Source organism: Lathamus discolor, chromosome 5 (genome assembly GCF_037157495.1).
Source record: "Lathamus discolor isolate bLatDis1 chromosome 5, bLatDis1.hap1, whole genome shotgun sequence".
NCBI lineage: Eukaryota > Metazoa > Chordata > Aves > Psittaciformes > Psittacidae > Lathamus > Lathamus discolor.
This window is the reverse complement of record NC_088888.1, coordinates 9,311,175-9,326,940: the sequence shown is the minus strand read 5'-3', so window position 1 is coordinate 9,326,940 and position 15,766 is coordinate 9,311,175. Positions and strand designations below refer to the sequence as shown.

The 15,766-nt window shown below is 41.9% G+C and overlaps 1 protein-coding gene across 6 annotated transcripts in view; it reads right to left on the bottom strand.

Annotated features, from left to right (window-relative positions):
- FSHR (follicle stimulating hormone receptor) overlaps positions 1 to 15,766 on the bottom strand; it is a 247,798-nt gene that overhangs the window by 3,750 nt on the left and 228,282 nt on the right. For all 6 annotated transcript variants that reach the window (XM_065679634.1, XM_065679635.1, XM_065679637.1 and 3 more), the window contains 5 exons: positions 13,834 to 13,905; positions 11,275 to 11,352; positions 7,677 to 7,745; positions 7,487 to 7,561; positions 2,453 to 2,638 (listed from right to left, as the gene is read on the bottom strand). In XM_065679634.1, coding sequence (XP_065535706.1) covers positions 2,453 to 2,638; positions 7,487 to 7,561; positions 7,677 to 7,745; positions 11,275 to 11,352; positions 13,834 to 13,905 — 480 coding nt within the window. The remainder of the gene's footprint in view (positions 1 to 2,452; positions 2,639 to 7,486; positions 7,562 to 7,676; positions 7,746 to 11,274; positions 11,353 to 13,833; positions 13,906 to 15,766) is intronic.

Sequence of the window (15,766 nt, the reverse complement as noted above, 5' to 3'; positions counted from 1 at the left end):
TAAAGAATAAAGTTAAAATGGGTAGGGTGCTCTGACAAAACTAAACAAAAATGACTACCTTTGCACAAGTCATTATTTTATGTGCTTCATTTGGATCCAGTGACAGCAGAATATTGTGTGCTGAGGAACACGCTCAGCAGAATAAATAGGCCCAACCTGGGTTCTGTATTAAGCCCTATCTCTAAGCAGTCATCCTCACCAAAACGTGACACCAAGTAAGCTGTGAGCAGCTGATACCATGTTCTCATGAGACAAGGCCCAAATGTGACTACTGATGCTGCCATACTTCAAGAAAAGGTAGGATTTCTTGTGACAGCTCCTCCAAAGAATAATGATTGAGTGTAAGGACAGAGTCTTATCAATGCCATTCTTTCAGGCAGACGGCGATCTTTTTGTCAAAGAAAGCCAAAAGCTTTCTGAAGTTCATAATGGTCTATGTCAAGTTAAGGGTTTTAACATTCAGCCTCTGCCCTATCTGCACTTCAGGGATATTATTTTCCAGTCACAGAAAAACATGAGGGGTGTTCAGCAAACTAAACTGGGTTTGTCCTAAGAAAGCAGTTCACCTTCTGTTAGGCCAGTGTGATAAATGTTACTGGATTGGAAAAATCCGGTAATATAATCCTTACTGGAATGGAGGGGAGGGAAAGGAAAGCATCAAAATTGTTTTAATTTGCGCCTCAGTATGGAGGAGCTGTGCTTGATGTGACATGCTCCAGAATTTAGAAAGCAATGCAGCTGTAACAGGTTTAAGCTTTCTGTTGTCACAACAGCACCTGTTCAACAATGGATTTGGAACAGGTGATCAGGTATGATCCATTATGGCAACTTATTTTATCTAATATTCTGGAGTGCTGCAGAATTCTTAGGGAGGGAAAATCTAACATAAATGGGGCAGGCAGAAAGGGGCCTTCCCAGTTTTCCTATATGAATACCAATTGCTGCAGTGATCCTTAGAAATGCTCTTCTGGGGGTGATGAAGCATCCTTTTTATCCTGCCTGGACTACCTGGAAGTAAATAAAACAACCCCTAACAAACAGCATGATTTCTGAGACACAAATGGCCACAGGAAAATTACCGTATCCTGTGAAGGTGCGTGGCAAGTCAAATCACATCACAGTTAACTAGTTAACTTGTACATTTGAAGTCTGTCTATCTGAGCTGATAATATTCAATGAGAATCATTGATACTTGAAATCTCACTGCAATTTGCTAATAGAAAATTAAAGTTAAGCGTGGAAAACTACTTTGGGAATCTAAAAAGGCACCCTGCCCTGACTCTGTTGATTTGGGTAGAAAAGGTCTGTTCTAGATTAACCATTTCATAAATCATGTCCAAAAATGTTGTGTATGTAAACTTGACAGATACTAGATCTGTGGCTCTTGGTGGCTGTTTCAAGATCAATGTGGCTTCCTGAGAGACAAGTTTGAGATCATGCAGTGGTCCTATTACCCTCCTGAATTGATGGCTAAGTACTGACCAGCTTCTGTGTGAACACAGCTTTCCCTCCAGCTACCTCCTGGTAAGTTACCAGCCTTTTCCTGTTGAATGTCTTCAGTGTGGCTCTAGGCTGATCCAGAATAGCAGGTCACAGTGACAGATGGACCTTCAACTAGTGCGAGCGAGAGCCACAGCTGGGGAAAATGCTGATGCTAACACACCTATCAAAATCTATTATTCCCCTTTAGTAGAGTGGCAATGCACTGTGTAGCATGAACCTCCATGTATTGTATATATATTTATTTCTATCCATTTACTTAACTGCACTGAAGAGACCTGTTGCATCCAGACTTTAAGGAAGTTCATTTAATGAGATGAAAAAGGTATGCAAAGAGTAATGTTTGTACAGTGCCATGTAGTCCTTGACATGTCTTCTGCATCTGCAATGTCCCTGGTGCTGAAGGCTCTCTGGATCTCTGAACGTTAACCCTACCCTGAATCTGAATGGGATCATGCACCTGAATCATAGGATTTGTGAATATCTCAGCCCTAACCCTAACCCAAACCCTAATGTAAGTGGCATCATGGAGATGAGGCCTATGTCACAAGCACCATGTCTGGCACACATAAGAAAGATATGGAATGAGTAATGTTGGTGCTATCCTGTGCACACCTTTGCATGCCTTTTGCAGCCCCAGTGTCCCTGGAGCTGTAGGCTTTGTGGATCACTGAACCCTAACTCTAACCCTAATGTAAGTGGCATCACGCAGATGAGGCCTATGTCCCAACCACCATGTCTGACCCAGATGAGAAAGGTGTGGAAGGAGTAGGGTTGGTCCTGTTCCATACTCCCCTGGCATCTCTTTTGACACCCAGGTGCCTTGTGGATCCCTTAATCCTAAACCTACACCTAACTGTAACACTAATGTAAACAGCATCATGGAGATGAGACCTACATCCTGAGCACCTGCTGAGAGGCACCGGAAAGAAAAACAAATTAAATCACTTACTTTTGTCTTTTCCAGTTTGTAAATGCACAGCAATGGCTGGGATAGGTGAAGTTTGCCTCAATCAAAGCTCTAAATTTGCTTAAATCTGGAAGCTTTTTTAAATTGTACGTAGACCTTGCTCTTAGCTTCTTAATGAGTTCTAATCCATGACTTGGCAGGAAGCTGATTCTCGTCCTTGAAATATCCCTTTAAGAAAACATAAGAAAATCTTGGTAAAAAGCAAATTTACTTCTTCTTGACAGTGGATATGTGTTTTGGACTGTCCTGCTCATTCTCAGAGTAGTGACTGGAAAGAGATCAGCTGGAAATGTACACTGAAAAGAGGATCCTGGGATTAATTACGTGTTCCTCCAGGAAACCTGAACTAATATCCATTGCCAACAGCAATCAAATGATGTTAGTCTTGTCTCAGAAAAAACTCTCTATGTTAGAATTAGCAGGGACATAAACCATTAGTGCCATATGGTACTGGGTTTAGTAAATACCCAGTAAATACAACAATCATCCCACAGTACTGCTACAGGATAAAAAAGGCTGACAAAATCACAACAGAAGTTTGCTGCATGAACATCACATCAGGGGAAGGCTGCTGTGGAAAAAGCACTAAACACAAAAAGACGAACTCACGTAGGGATACGTATATGAGGAGAGGCTGGGATATCAGGTCTTGTACTCATTAGGAAGAGAAAGAGATCAAAGAGAGACACGGGTGAGTTGGTTCAAACTGTGAAGAACAAAAATAAGAAAACATTTCCAGAGGTTTGAAAAATAAAGACAGCATAGACTGAAGTTGAGAAAGGGGCAAGATTACAGGAGGTTTGGAGAGATGTATTTGTATGGAAGGCAGTTACTGTGTGGGATGGGTTATCAAAGGCAGCAACAGAAGCAGCTGCTACAAATGCATTGAAGAGACCATTAGGGCTTTTAAAAGGAAACCCATTGTGCAAACACTAAATCTTGACCTGTGCCTTGAAGGTGGGGAAAGGGAAGAAGGACCAAGGGTGCTCCATCTCCAAGTTCTCCATACTTGGGAACACACCCCAGCGGCTCCAGGGTGTAACAACTGGGGCAAAACATCCCCACATTTCCCTCACCAAGGCACAGACTCTGTCCTTTGTCTCATGACAGCAGGAGAGCACACTCCTTTCTCTGAGAAGCAACAATAAAATGAACTGCACAAAATCACCCTGTCTTCCCTTCGCCCATGTGCTCTTATGGCCTGAGACTGATCCAGGATGCAGTGTTGCTGAGGGTGCTCTGCTCTTTAGTCTCCAAGAAAAGAGAAGAAATTTCCCTAATCAAGGAACTGAACTGACAATATTTTTAATTTTCTCCATGCCCCATCCAAGGTACAGTATCCAATTAATCTCATTAATTATCCAATTAATAACAATAAGAAGTCAGGACAACCTATTGTTTGATCTCTATAACCCAACCCAACCCAAAATCATAGAATAGCTAGATTTTTATTATCATCCTATTAATGCAGTAAAATGTCATGTGAGGGGGAGACTAGGTTTAGCAGCATGTAATAAAGTTTAGACAGCTGCTCTGTACCATATCCACATTTGCAACTCTGGTCAAAGAAACAAAATGAATACCAGGAAATGGCTCTGTTTGAACTCACAATCTTTAGCTTAGGGTGGCCAAGTCTAACAAATCCATAGGCAGCTAGGTAAAGCAGTTAGTAAAGTCAGTAGTGGGTAAAGATGATCTTTCTGTCCATTCTGTGCCCACAGCTGAAGCTTTGCCTCTAGGCTGTGAAGGGATATACCACCTTCAACTGGCCCATGAACTGTGGCAGCAGAGGAGCAAGACCGTGCTCCCCTACCCTGATCTGGGGCCATGACTTCTTGGCAGCAGAGGAGCAAGACCGTGCTCCCCTACCCTGATCTGGGGCCATGACTTCTACTGGCAGGGTGAGACAGACCAGTGGAGCCAGAAATGCTCTGAACTTCTGCAGGTCAGGCTCAGAGCAGTCACTCTGTGGTCCTGAGGTAGTTCTGGGCCTGACCTGCTTCTCACAGGACCTAAAAGCAGCAGCTGATAAGAAATTCTAGGCTATCGATACCTGACTTAGATGCTTGAAGAGGTAATTAAGATACAATAAGCAACCGCGATTGTTTCATGGACTGGCTGTTGCCCTTAGTATGCTGCTGCCTAATGAAATATATATATATGTATTCACTTATGTCTCAACAACTAAACAGCAGTTTTCTGCCTAAATCCACTGACAGCATCACTCATGGCATCATTGAGAGCCTGTGGCACTTCATAAGGGCTCATAATTTTCAACAAGAGCATAGAAAACATTGTCTTGTTAGCTAAAAATCTTTACTGAGTCCCAACCGTGAATAGGAGAATCACCTAGACTTGAAAAATAGCTAAAATGTCACTGGATCTCCAGGCATTTTTAAATAATTACATAAATATTAAATATTTTCCCATTATTTTCTTCTTCTATAAAAAATATCTTTTAATGCTCATTATTGCACATAAGTTGGAGTGAGTCAGGGAAAGTGCTGTTGTTGGTATGTCTGTTAGGGACAGTTATCAATACACCACTGACAAGCTCACAAGCAGCAAACAGACATTGTGCAGGCGGTTTAGTAACTTACTCAACTGAGTCACTACATGCAGACCTCAGTGCAGAGGTTCTCTGGGACATTGCTCTCTAGTTAGAGGCTTGATAAATTAAATAAGCACGATGAACAAGACAATAAAGTGGCAGTAGGAAATCAAACCACAAAGCATCAGTGACTTGAATACATGTGCTTGTAGTATTATTGCTTGGCTGCTAGTCATCAGCCTTGACAGCAGCCAGCTCAGGAACAGCAAAATGAATCTGACTTCTCTTCCAGTCACTTCTCTTTCCCACTGGGAGTCTCTGTTGGATTAGCAAAACTACTGACCAGCTGATGAGGTCTGAAAGGCACATAAAGAAACAGCAAGAATTGGCTGGTGGAGCACAGATCAGAGCAGAAAAGAGAGAGTCACCAATCACACTGATTGGTGAGAAATATTTTCCCTGTGCTCTAGGGACTCAGCTGATGAGCTGGGGATCGACGAGCTCTCCTGTGGCCCCCATACGTGGATTTCCCATTGAAGACAAATTGCAAGGGTAGGATGGACCACAGCCATACCTTGCTCTGCACCCAAGTGAGGATGCAGCCAAAGAACTCCTAAGGACTTCAGTAAAAGCTGATGTAAGCCACTACAGCTCTAGGAGCATCAGAAGATGATTGAGACAATGTGGCTGAAAATAGAAGCTATGAAATTCCAAATTGGAAATACAGCGTATTTCTGTATAGAATGAATACGTATAGGTGTGGGAGTAATTAGCTATTTGATTTCCCTTCCTATCGTGAGTGCTGAAATCCTTTAAAACTTCATGTCTTTCTAGATGATGATATTCTAATTCAGCCAAGAGCTGTAAGCTTGAGAGGAACTGATTTACTGATCTGTGAAACTGTGTAGCCTGTACGAGGGCTAAGATTGGTGCTTTCTGATGTTACTATTCATGTTTGTGTTTCTTCACACTATTTTAATATGCTGTATTATAAAACAGAAGTCGGTGTAATTTGACTGTAGAAAACTGATTCAGGAAGATCAAGAGTTAAAACATCCTGACATTCATTTTAATAAAATAATGCAGTCTGCAACACAGATTTGATTGCAGCAACACTATTTGTCCCAGCAAAGATATGATTATGGGTCAGTCATTTCTGTACGTGCATTCCTGGTGTACACTACAGTGATGAATAAGTAAGAAGGCTCTTATCCTGATCTCAGTTAGGATAAAAAGGTAATTTCCCATCCATAGAATAGTGGATGTATTGGTAATGGAACAGAAAACTTCCTACACAAATATCTCAGTGTTAGCAATTGAACTATCAAAGGAATCTGAATTACAGCCAAATCAATTTGATAAACTTCCACAATATGATTGTATCAGCTACAGCTTGCAAAGAAAATGCATTTACTTTTCACTACAGGAAAGAATGCTCTTCAAAAGGAACATCTATGATCTTACTGCTCAAATGATGCTTCACTAGCAGTCTTTACCAAAGAAAAAGACACTGTGAGGGAGTGATAGAAGTGGAGCAGAATGCAGTAACCCATATCACATATAACTCAACTCTTTGTATCACAGGTGCACTGACCATCACAATGTGGAAATAAGGCCTTCAGAAGAGCTCTGATCTGAACTCCAGACATTATTCTCCTTTTGTAGATTTCTAACCACTCTAACCTCTGTGTAAAATCTTCCAATAGCTTCAGTGACTCCCTTTCCCCCTTTCCGGTTAACTCTTAGCCCTCTCTGGACATCCAGGGTAGATGGGCTCTGATGAACTGGTGAGACAAAATATGACTCCCATGTCTCTGCTGCAGCTCTTCTGTGTTGTGCCTTGTGCTGAGCACACAAGCAGTTGTGCACACTTACGGGTGTTTTCATACCCCACGGCAAACCATTGAGGTAATGGTGACTGAGATCCATGAGCATTCTTACTGCAGAATTCTCTACTGCTAAGGTCTTTCTTCCCAGCTTATCACCCACCAAAGATACCTTCCTGTAACTCCATGAGATATATATCTCATACCTAGCTATCCCTGTAGGCTAGGGAATTTATCTTCAGAATTAAGCCTTAGAGATGCAGGGGCAGATCTTCAGTGGTGAGCAGTTCAGATTTAAGTACTCAGGACCCACTCACCTATTCTTGATCTTGCTCAATCAAAATAACCAGCATTTTTCTCTGGAAAAAACCCAAAGCAGATCTTTTCTCTTACAGAGCTTAATCAGCTGTGGAGAAGAATCTGGATTTAAATTCCTAGATCCAAATACTCTCCAAAACTTGAGGACAAAGTAAAAATATGGATCTAGACTGAAATTTCACTTATAGCTTCCAATATATACCTCCAGTTTTGAACTCCAATGTTTATGAGATGTTGAGATCCAGACTGGTATTTGTATGTTTCCTCTAATCTCTTCTAGGGAGTTAATAGTGAGAAAAATGATATCTGAATATTACTTACAAAACAATAGGCCCACTGGCTCCTTGGAAGACCCCATGTGGTAGTCTTTCGAGGTTGTGATTATCACTTAGATTTCTGAAAAACCACAAAAATATTCATGCTAAAACAATCTGAGATTAAAATAGCCCTTGTAGCAGTTACTACCTTCTAATGATTGCTTTTGAGAGTAGTAAACAACAGAAATTGTTACAGCTCATCCAGGAAGGTTCCATTAAATGCATGATCCTCTATTTCCCGAATCCCATTTTTATTCAGCCATCTGTAATAGAGAGAAAGCTTTCTTATTCCTGCTTCACAACTAAAATGTATATAATTCACATCCATGAAAGGAATCTCAAACAAATAAAATCATTAAACGCATATTCAAATGGTGACATGTCTATAAATTCTAGCAAGTAGTATCCCAGGAGCTGGAGGAAGGCTTTGGAAAGTAGACATGTGTAGGGCAGATAGGCACTACCATCAGAGACGATAGCTGGAGCAAGGGCAGAGCTGGTGAAGTTGCTGGTGCTGGAAGCAGTGAGGTTGTTCCAGCTTAATCCCAGGATGGGTGAGACCAGGATCTTTCCTGCTAGTGCTGTTGGTGCCACTTAGTTTTACTTTATTCAAGATACTTTTTAAACACTGGGCCACAGCTTAACCTTTGCCAGGATCAGAGCGGGGTGGTGGTGGTGCCAAACCTCCCAGGAAGTGGTTGATTCCTCCTACAACTGCTGCCTTGAGAAATTACACTGTCTGCTCTGCTGCCCCAGTCCCACCTCCCCAGGCTTCTTCCCCCAAGAGGAGACAGAGGTATGAACCCAGGAATCGAAGCTCCTGGGGCTTTGTGCCAATTTGTCACTGAAGTGCATTAACTAATTAAGGTTTAATGTCCTTCCCTCTCTTCCCTTCACCGTCCTAAAAATTTACATTTGGGTCAGTTATATTTATCGTCTTTATGATGCAATCTTTCATCTTGCTTTAAATGTCACTTTGCAACTCACACCCTCTCCAACAGGCAGTGACAGGTCTGATTGATGGCAAAAATGGGCTGATTTAATTAAACTGTCAGCAAACCTGGACGCTTTGTTTTTAACTCACACTGAAAGCTGGGAATGTTAGTGACTCACTTGGATAAGGTCTGAAGTGGTGAGCTAAGGTCAGCATAAAAACCAGTTATGGGTCTGGCTGAAAGGATTACCGTTTTGACCATGACAAGCAGATGTACATAGCTCTGTGTCTATAATGTCTGTAAGGTCAGATGAGGAAAACTGTCACCATTCCCTTCACTTGCAAGCACTATTAGGCAGGAGTTAAGCAGGCACTGAGGAGAGACATGTCCCTGCTTATAGATTTAAAACATCTATTATATTACATTGATCTTGTCCATTCATAACTGTCAGGCTGATATATATGCTTTTAATCGCAGATTAGCATTTACTGCATTCTTTCACTGAACGTGATGCTATGAAATGAGATACTGAGGTTGTAAAACCAGAGTCACTGTTGCCATACAGTGTGGACTATACACTCCCATCACCTGGCTAATTGAATTCAAACAGTAAAAAGAGTAAAAAAGATTTTACCTAAATCACAAGACCTCATTATACTATACAGAGACAAGTTTCTGTTGACACAAGCTCTCCTCTCCCAGCCTTACCAACTCCACTAACTCTGACACTAGCAACAAGTGACAACGGAGGCAGAGATGCAGAGCTTAGACAAGGAAAGCCTAATCAGGGACTGTCAAAGCAACCAGGCGGGGCCTCTATCCAAAGGGAGAACTATAGCAGAGTCAGGACATCATGTGACCAGGTGATGCTGGCCAGGTCTCCTTGAACACATTGCAGGAAGCAGGGCAAAGCAGCCACAGCTTCTCCGGGCAACCTGTGCCAGGGTCTCACCACCTTCACAGGGAAGAACTTCTTCCTTACATGTAACCTAAATCTCGCCTGTTTGAACCCACTACCTCTTGTCCTATCACTACACTCCCTGATGGGGACAATATTGATGGTCTGACCTTGCTCCCATAAAGATCAATGTAAGCGCATTTAATCAATCAGATCTTGCTTGTCTACTTCAGGATGTGAAGCAAACTGCACACATACAGAGTAGGAAAGTTTTCCAGTCTGGTCACTGGTTAGGTGAAATGAAGACAGCTTGTTAGCAAGCAAACAGTAGGTTTTGATATACCAACAGAAGCAATCAAAAAAAGTCAGATAGTTCATTAAAATACATGACTGTTCAAGTCAAACGTAGAGTCATCTAACCATGCAGCTTGAAACTGTGTTGTGAACTGGCCTATATCAATGCATTAATATTGTGTGCATTTCCACAACATCTACATATATTTTGCCAGAGTAATAAATGCCTTTGAATGATGTGTCTGAGTGTAAATATTTATGAGTCATGCTATCCTTTTGAACACAATTTGTATCACATGGAGCTGTTGTTGTAGGTGGAATATGTTTAACCTTGGCATCAGTAATTGCTAAATATGCTGTATGCTGTGCTTCTAAAATAAAGAGTAGGATTAGAACACAACAAAAACTCACAAAGGCATTAATTTTTCATGGCAGGATAACAGACTACCTGGATTTCAGGGATAGGGAAGAAGCCTAAAACCTCAGATTGAATTTGGAAACTTATGAAATAAGTAGTGAGGTGGATCGAGAACTGGTTGAAAGGAAGAAGGCAGAGAGTTGTGGTCAATGGCGCAGAATCTAGCTGGAGGTCTGTGACTAGTGGAGTTCCTCAGGGGTCGGTGCTGGGACCGGTGCTGTTTAATATTTTCATCAATGACCTGGATGAGGGAACTGAGTGCACCCTCAGCAAGTTTGCTGATGACACAAAACTGGGAGGAGTGGCTGACACACCAGAGGACTGTGCTGCCATTCAGCGAGACCTGGACAGGCTGGAGAGTTGGGCGGGGAGAAACTTGATGAAATTTAACAAGGGCAAGTGTAGAGTCTTGCATCTGGGGAAGAACAACCCCATGTACCAGTACAGGTTGGGGGTTGACCTGCTGGAAAGTAGTGAAGGGGAAAGGGACCTGGGGGTCCTGGTGGATAGGAGGATGACCATGAGCCAGCAATGTGCTCTTGTGGCCAAGAAGGCAAATGGCATCTTAGGGTGCATTAGAAAGGGAGTGGTTAGTAGGTCAAGAGAGGTTCTCCTCCCCCTCTACTCAGCCTTGGTGAGGCCGCATCTGGAATATTGCGTCCAGTTCTGGGCCCCTCTGTTCAAGAAGGACAGGGAATTGCTTGAAGGAGTCCAGCGCAGAGCCACAAAGATGATTAAGGGAGTGGAACATCTCCCTTATGAGGAGAGGCTGAGGGAGCTGGGTCTCTTTAGCTTGGAGAAGAGGAGACTGAGGGGTGACCTCATCAATGTTTACAAATATGTAAAGGGTAGGTGTCAGGATGATGGAGCTAGGCTTTTTTCAGTGATATCCAGTGATAGGACAAGGGGCAATGGGTGTAAACTGGAACATAGGAAGTTCCACGTTAACATCAGGAAGAACTTCTTTACTGTAAGAGTGACAGAGCACTGGAACAGGTTGCCCAGGGGGGTTGTGGAGTCTCCTACACTGGAGATATTCAAGGCCCGCCTGGACAAGTTCCTGTGTGATGTACTGTAGGTTACCCTGCTCTTGCAGGGGGGTTGGACTAGATGATCTTTTTAGGTCCCTTCCAACCCTTGGGATTCTGTGATTCTGTGAAATAGTGCCCATCCCCTGATTTCCTTGACTTTATTCAGGACAAAAGAAAGAGCCAACAAGATCAATGAATTTTCTAAGTCTTACTCACAGAATCAGATTTTCGGAACTGAGGCCCATGAATGAATTCCTTTCAATTGTACGTATATTGATATTGTCTTGAATATCCCTGGAAAATAAAATACAGTGGAAAGCATTGTATCATGTATACAATAATAGATATTTTTGTACCTTTGTGAGCCTTGCAATACTGTACATGATTTCCACCACAGTATTTTTCCATGTATACAATTTGAGGAAGTATTACAGATGAAGGGTAACAAGTTTTTAAGATATTTTGTCTGCAGAGCACAAATGATGAGTTTTCCTGGTAAAAAAAGGTTGGAGCAAAACGTTTCCAGCACCCCCATACTTTCCTCCCAAACAGGCTGAAGTAATTAAAATGCATAAAAGCTTTGGTCTCATAGCCCTCATAAGGTCTCATAAAAACTCCTGAGGTGGATGAGATAGTTCTTCAGCAAACAAACTACATAGAAAATGCAAGATATGGGGCTGCTTCTTGCTGCCTCCCAACCAGAAGAAGGAAGTCATTAGCCTTTTTGGCCTGACCTACCAACCCGTGAATCATTTCCCCCGAATGCCCCCCCTGCCCCATGTCAACAGGGTTGCTTATAAGCTTTGTATGTGCTTAAGAACTTAAGACCCGGGACCCCTGTCAATGCAGTTTGTTAAACTGACAAGTAGGCATGTCAGTCTTTCAGCAGTTTTGACTAATATAGATGCACATTCTGTTGCTTGCTCAAAATAGACCTCAAAGAAGTTAAATAGGATTACTCATAATTTAGACTGAGATATGGTTGTTTTCATGCTGTTTCTGTTGGAAAGCACAGTATGAAATAAATTATCTGAAAGCTTGAAATTAAGTGTGGCTCCAGAATTATCTCATGCTGACAGCTGGGTTTGGCCAGAACTCTGCATTAAGTGATACTCACACAGAGGCCTCATTCTGCAAACTGAGGTCAGCAGAGGTAGGAGTAGGGAAGGAGTGTTGCATCCATGCAGTGAAGTGTATCCCTTTGTTAAAGATCTGCACCAGCCCTTTATAAACATCTGTGGCCAATCAAGATGTATCTTTGGGACTTAAAATACTGGCACAACTGAAGCCAATAGGAATTACCTTATTGACCTCAGTGGGGCCAGAGTTTGAACCAAGGTCTAGTCTGGGACTCAATACTCAAGCAGTATCAAGTCCTACCTATTCTTAGAGTCATAGAATAGTTTGAGTTGGAATGGACATTAAAGCTCATCCAGTTCCAACCCCTGCCATGGGCAGGGACACTTTCCACTGGACCAGGTTGCCCCAAGCCCCGTCCAGCCTGGCCTTGAACACTGCCAGGGATGGGGCAGCCACAGCTTCTCTGAGCACCCTGTGCCAGCGCCTCAGCACCCTCACAGGGAAGAATTTCTCCCTAAGGTCTTATCTAAACCTCTCCTTTGTCAGTTTAAAACCTCTTCCCCTTCTTACAGCAAAGTGAATTGTTTCATCTGAAAAAAACTTGAAACCTTTTGCTCAGCAGGGCACAGTAATTCAAGTCTAGTTAACACTGATGATAAACATATATAGGTATATCTATTCCTAGGAGGAATCTGCTGCATTTGCTTGGTGGTTTTGGGGAGCCCTGAAGTGCAGTTCTCAGAATTACATGTCAAGTATATGACATAAATATATTTTTAAACTTATATATGTGTATACTCAGGCACCCCCCTCTATGTTTTCAATGCATTTTTATTTATATCAATGGCCATTACTAATGCAATTGCAGGATTAATGTTGCTGCAGCTTGGAGTCTTCTAGTTACAGATTTGGAGGTGCAGAACTTTGCCTGTGCATTAACAATGTATCTTGGCCAAAGGAAGAGAAGAAATAGTTGCTGTTTCCTTTGTGTTCTGGCTGCAATTATACTAAGAACAGATTAAAAAACTTACATCAAGGTATTTTTCAGTGAAAAAATATCAAGCTTTTTCTGATCACATTTTTTACCCAAAATCCTTGATGCTTTTACAGAAAAAAGAAGCACTTCACACAAAACTTCACACAAATATTTTTTTCCCTGCTGGCACCAGACTTTTCCATAGGAAAAAGATTTCATTCTCTGGACAGTAAAAAAAAAAAAAAAAAAGCATAGTAGAGATATTGCCCTGTGTTTTCTTTTTGGTTTTCACCTGTGGTACCTCTCCACAGGACACAGCTCTGCGATCAACCCTTCCCATGCAAGCCAGAGAACAGTCATCAGGTGGCAACACATTTCCACTGCCACCAGCCTGGTTTGGATTTCAGCTGGTGAAAGGGGAGTAAAAGGCTGTTACCCACCCTCTGGGCCACTCACAGCGTAGTTAAAGGAAGAACGGTCAGTAAAGTGCAAGTTAGAATGCTTTGTGGAAAGGAGACCTAGGGAGAACTGAGACCTTTTGGGCAACATCATCTTCTGTGCTAGAAAATTACAATCCAAAATGCTACCGCATGAAGGTAATAAGGAAACACAAGAGGAATCACATCTTGAGAGAGGAATCATATCTTCAAAGGTTTTGTTGGAGCAGAAGACCATTCAAAGGGAGCTTTTAAAAGTGAAAAGTAGACATTAAAACTTACAACAAAACTTTATGGAAAGAGTGCACCTTTTGGACAGCAGGTAAAAACCGAAGGCCAGTGTTTGATATCAACCTATTGGAGAGAGAACAGATGAAGATTATTCACTCTGCCCCAGGAGCAAAGCAATAATTAAAACAGAAGAAAACTGTACTTAAAACGGCAGCCCAAAAGGCAGTTTAGCCACAAATGGAGCGTTGCCCATAGGAAACTTGAAACTGTAATGTAAAAAGGCTCTTCTGCAAAGCACGAGACTGAATTCTGCCCCACTGAAGTCAAGGGAGAAACCCTACCTTGGATAATTCCACAGTCCCTCCTGACGATCCCAGGGAACTGTCAGTATTAATTTCCCAACCATATTCTAAGAAATCAACTGCACTGACACAGGACAATTATTTTCACAGTAGCTGTAAGACAAAACTCACCACAATTTTAACCTTCTATCCAGAGGCTATATTAATTCCATTGGGAATAACATTATTTCATGAAAGTAAGAGAGAATTAGGACTCTTTATACCCCAGCACCTCCAATAGTGGGGAACTGAACATATGGGACTGCTTCAGCAGTTTGTGTGACTCAAAATGGGCCTGAGCCACTGTATTCATCTACTTCTCCTCTCCCACCACATTGAGCATCGCCGCCCATGAAACCCCATCCTAGAAACACTGACTGTGAAGGAGAACCCTGCACCCACAGCCACAGGTATCTACAGAGCTGTACCTCATCTAATCTAAACAAATTTTGTTACCTAGAGTAGTAGCAAGTGCTGGGCAACAACACTGCCATGCAGCAGGAGATGCCTGGTGGCTGCTGATGGCTGGAAGGAGGGACGAGCACAGGAGGGAGGAGGAGCTGGACCAGCCTGGGATCTGACCAGCTGGGAGTTTTGCCCAGCCATTGAAATGTCTATTTCATCTCACCAAACACCAAATGTCTCACCAAACAAAGAGAAAGTCTGGGTTCTTCAAAGTTCAGTTGTATCCCTGTATTTTTAATATGTGAGATGGTAGAGAAGGTAAACTGTCACTGAGAATATTGGTTCCTTAATGAATATGTTAGTAGTATGTGGAAGGTATTTTTTATCCTGGCACTTACACAGAACAATATTCTTTCACTACTGGATGTGATCTGTTGGGTTTGTCTTTTTTTTTTGATTTATTCCTGAATAGCCGAATGGTGATGAAAAGCACTATTTGAGACTGGAAAAAAGTAACAGAATTCATTTGATGTTTATTATGAACATCGATTATTTCAGGAGTGCTGCAAACTTTCAGGTTTCATAATCTGAACTGAAACCGAACACCACCATGTGACAAAGCAAATCCTACATTTGGGCACTCAGGGTGACACATAGGTCCATAAAACAATCATTCACTTGGGTAAATACTGCTCTGAGCTCCCTGAGGTGGTATCTGGAGATCCTCAGATGCTGAAAAGCCGCCGTGTTCTGTTTCGTCTTATAACAAAATGTAGCACATTGTATGCAGGAAAAAAAAAACAAACCTTAAATAGAGCAAATATTCAAGAAGCCGATTTGGGAAAGTTGCTGAAATGTCATGGCTATTCCATCTCAGAAGTCAGAGTGGTCTGAAACTGCGTTAGCTTAAAAATAACGGCTGTAACATGTGACCAAGAAAGCTCTAAAAAAATGCCTTTGAAAAGCTATTACTTATAGTTAAATAGAGAGCATGATCAATGAAGCAGGGGGATTTCACAAGGCCCTTATTACTTAAAAGTACCTATACTTTGTAAAAGAATTTAGCTGAAAAAATTAGAGGCAATAGAAGAACCTGTACCTCTTCCCTTACAGCACTTTAAAGCACACTCTCTAAATAACAGGAGATGTACAGGGTTTTAGTTGAAAGCTGCCTTTAATTTTGAATGAGTCATATTCTAGAAAAGAATGCAGTTCTTTTTACAAGCCCCTTGTTAAAT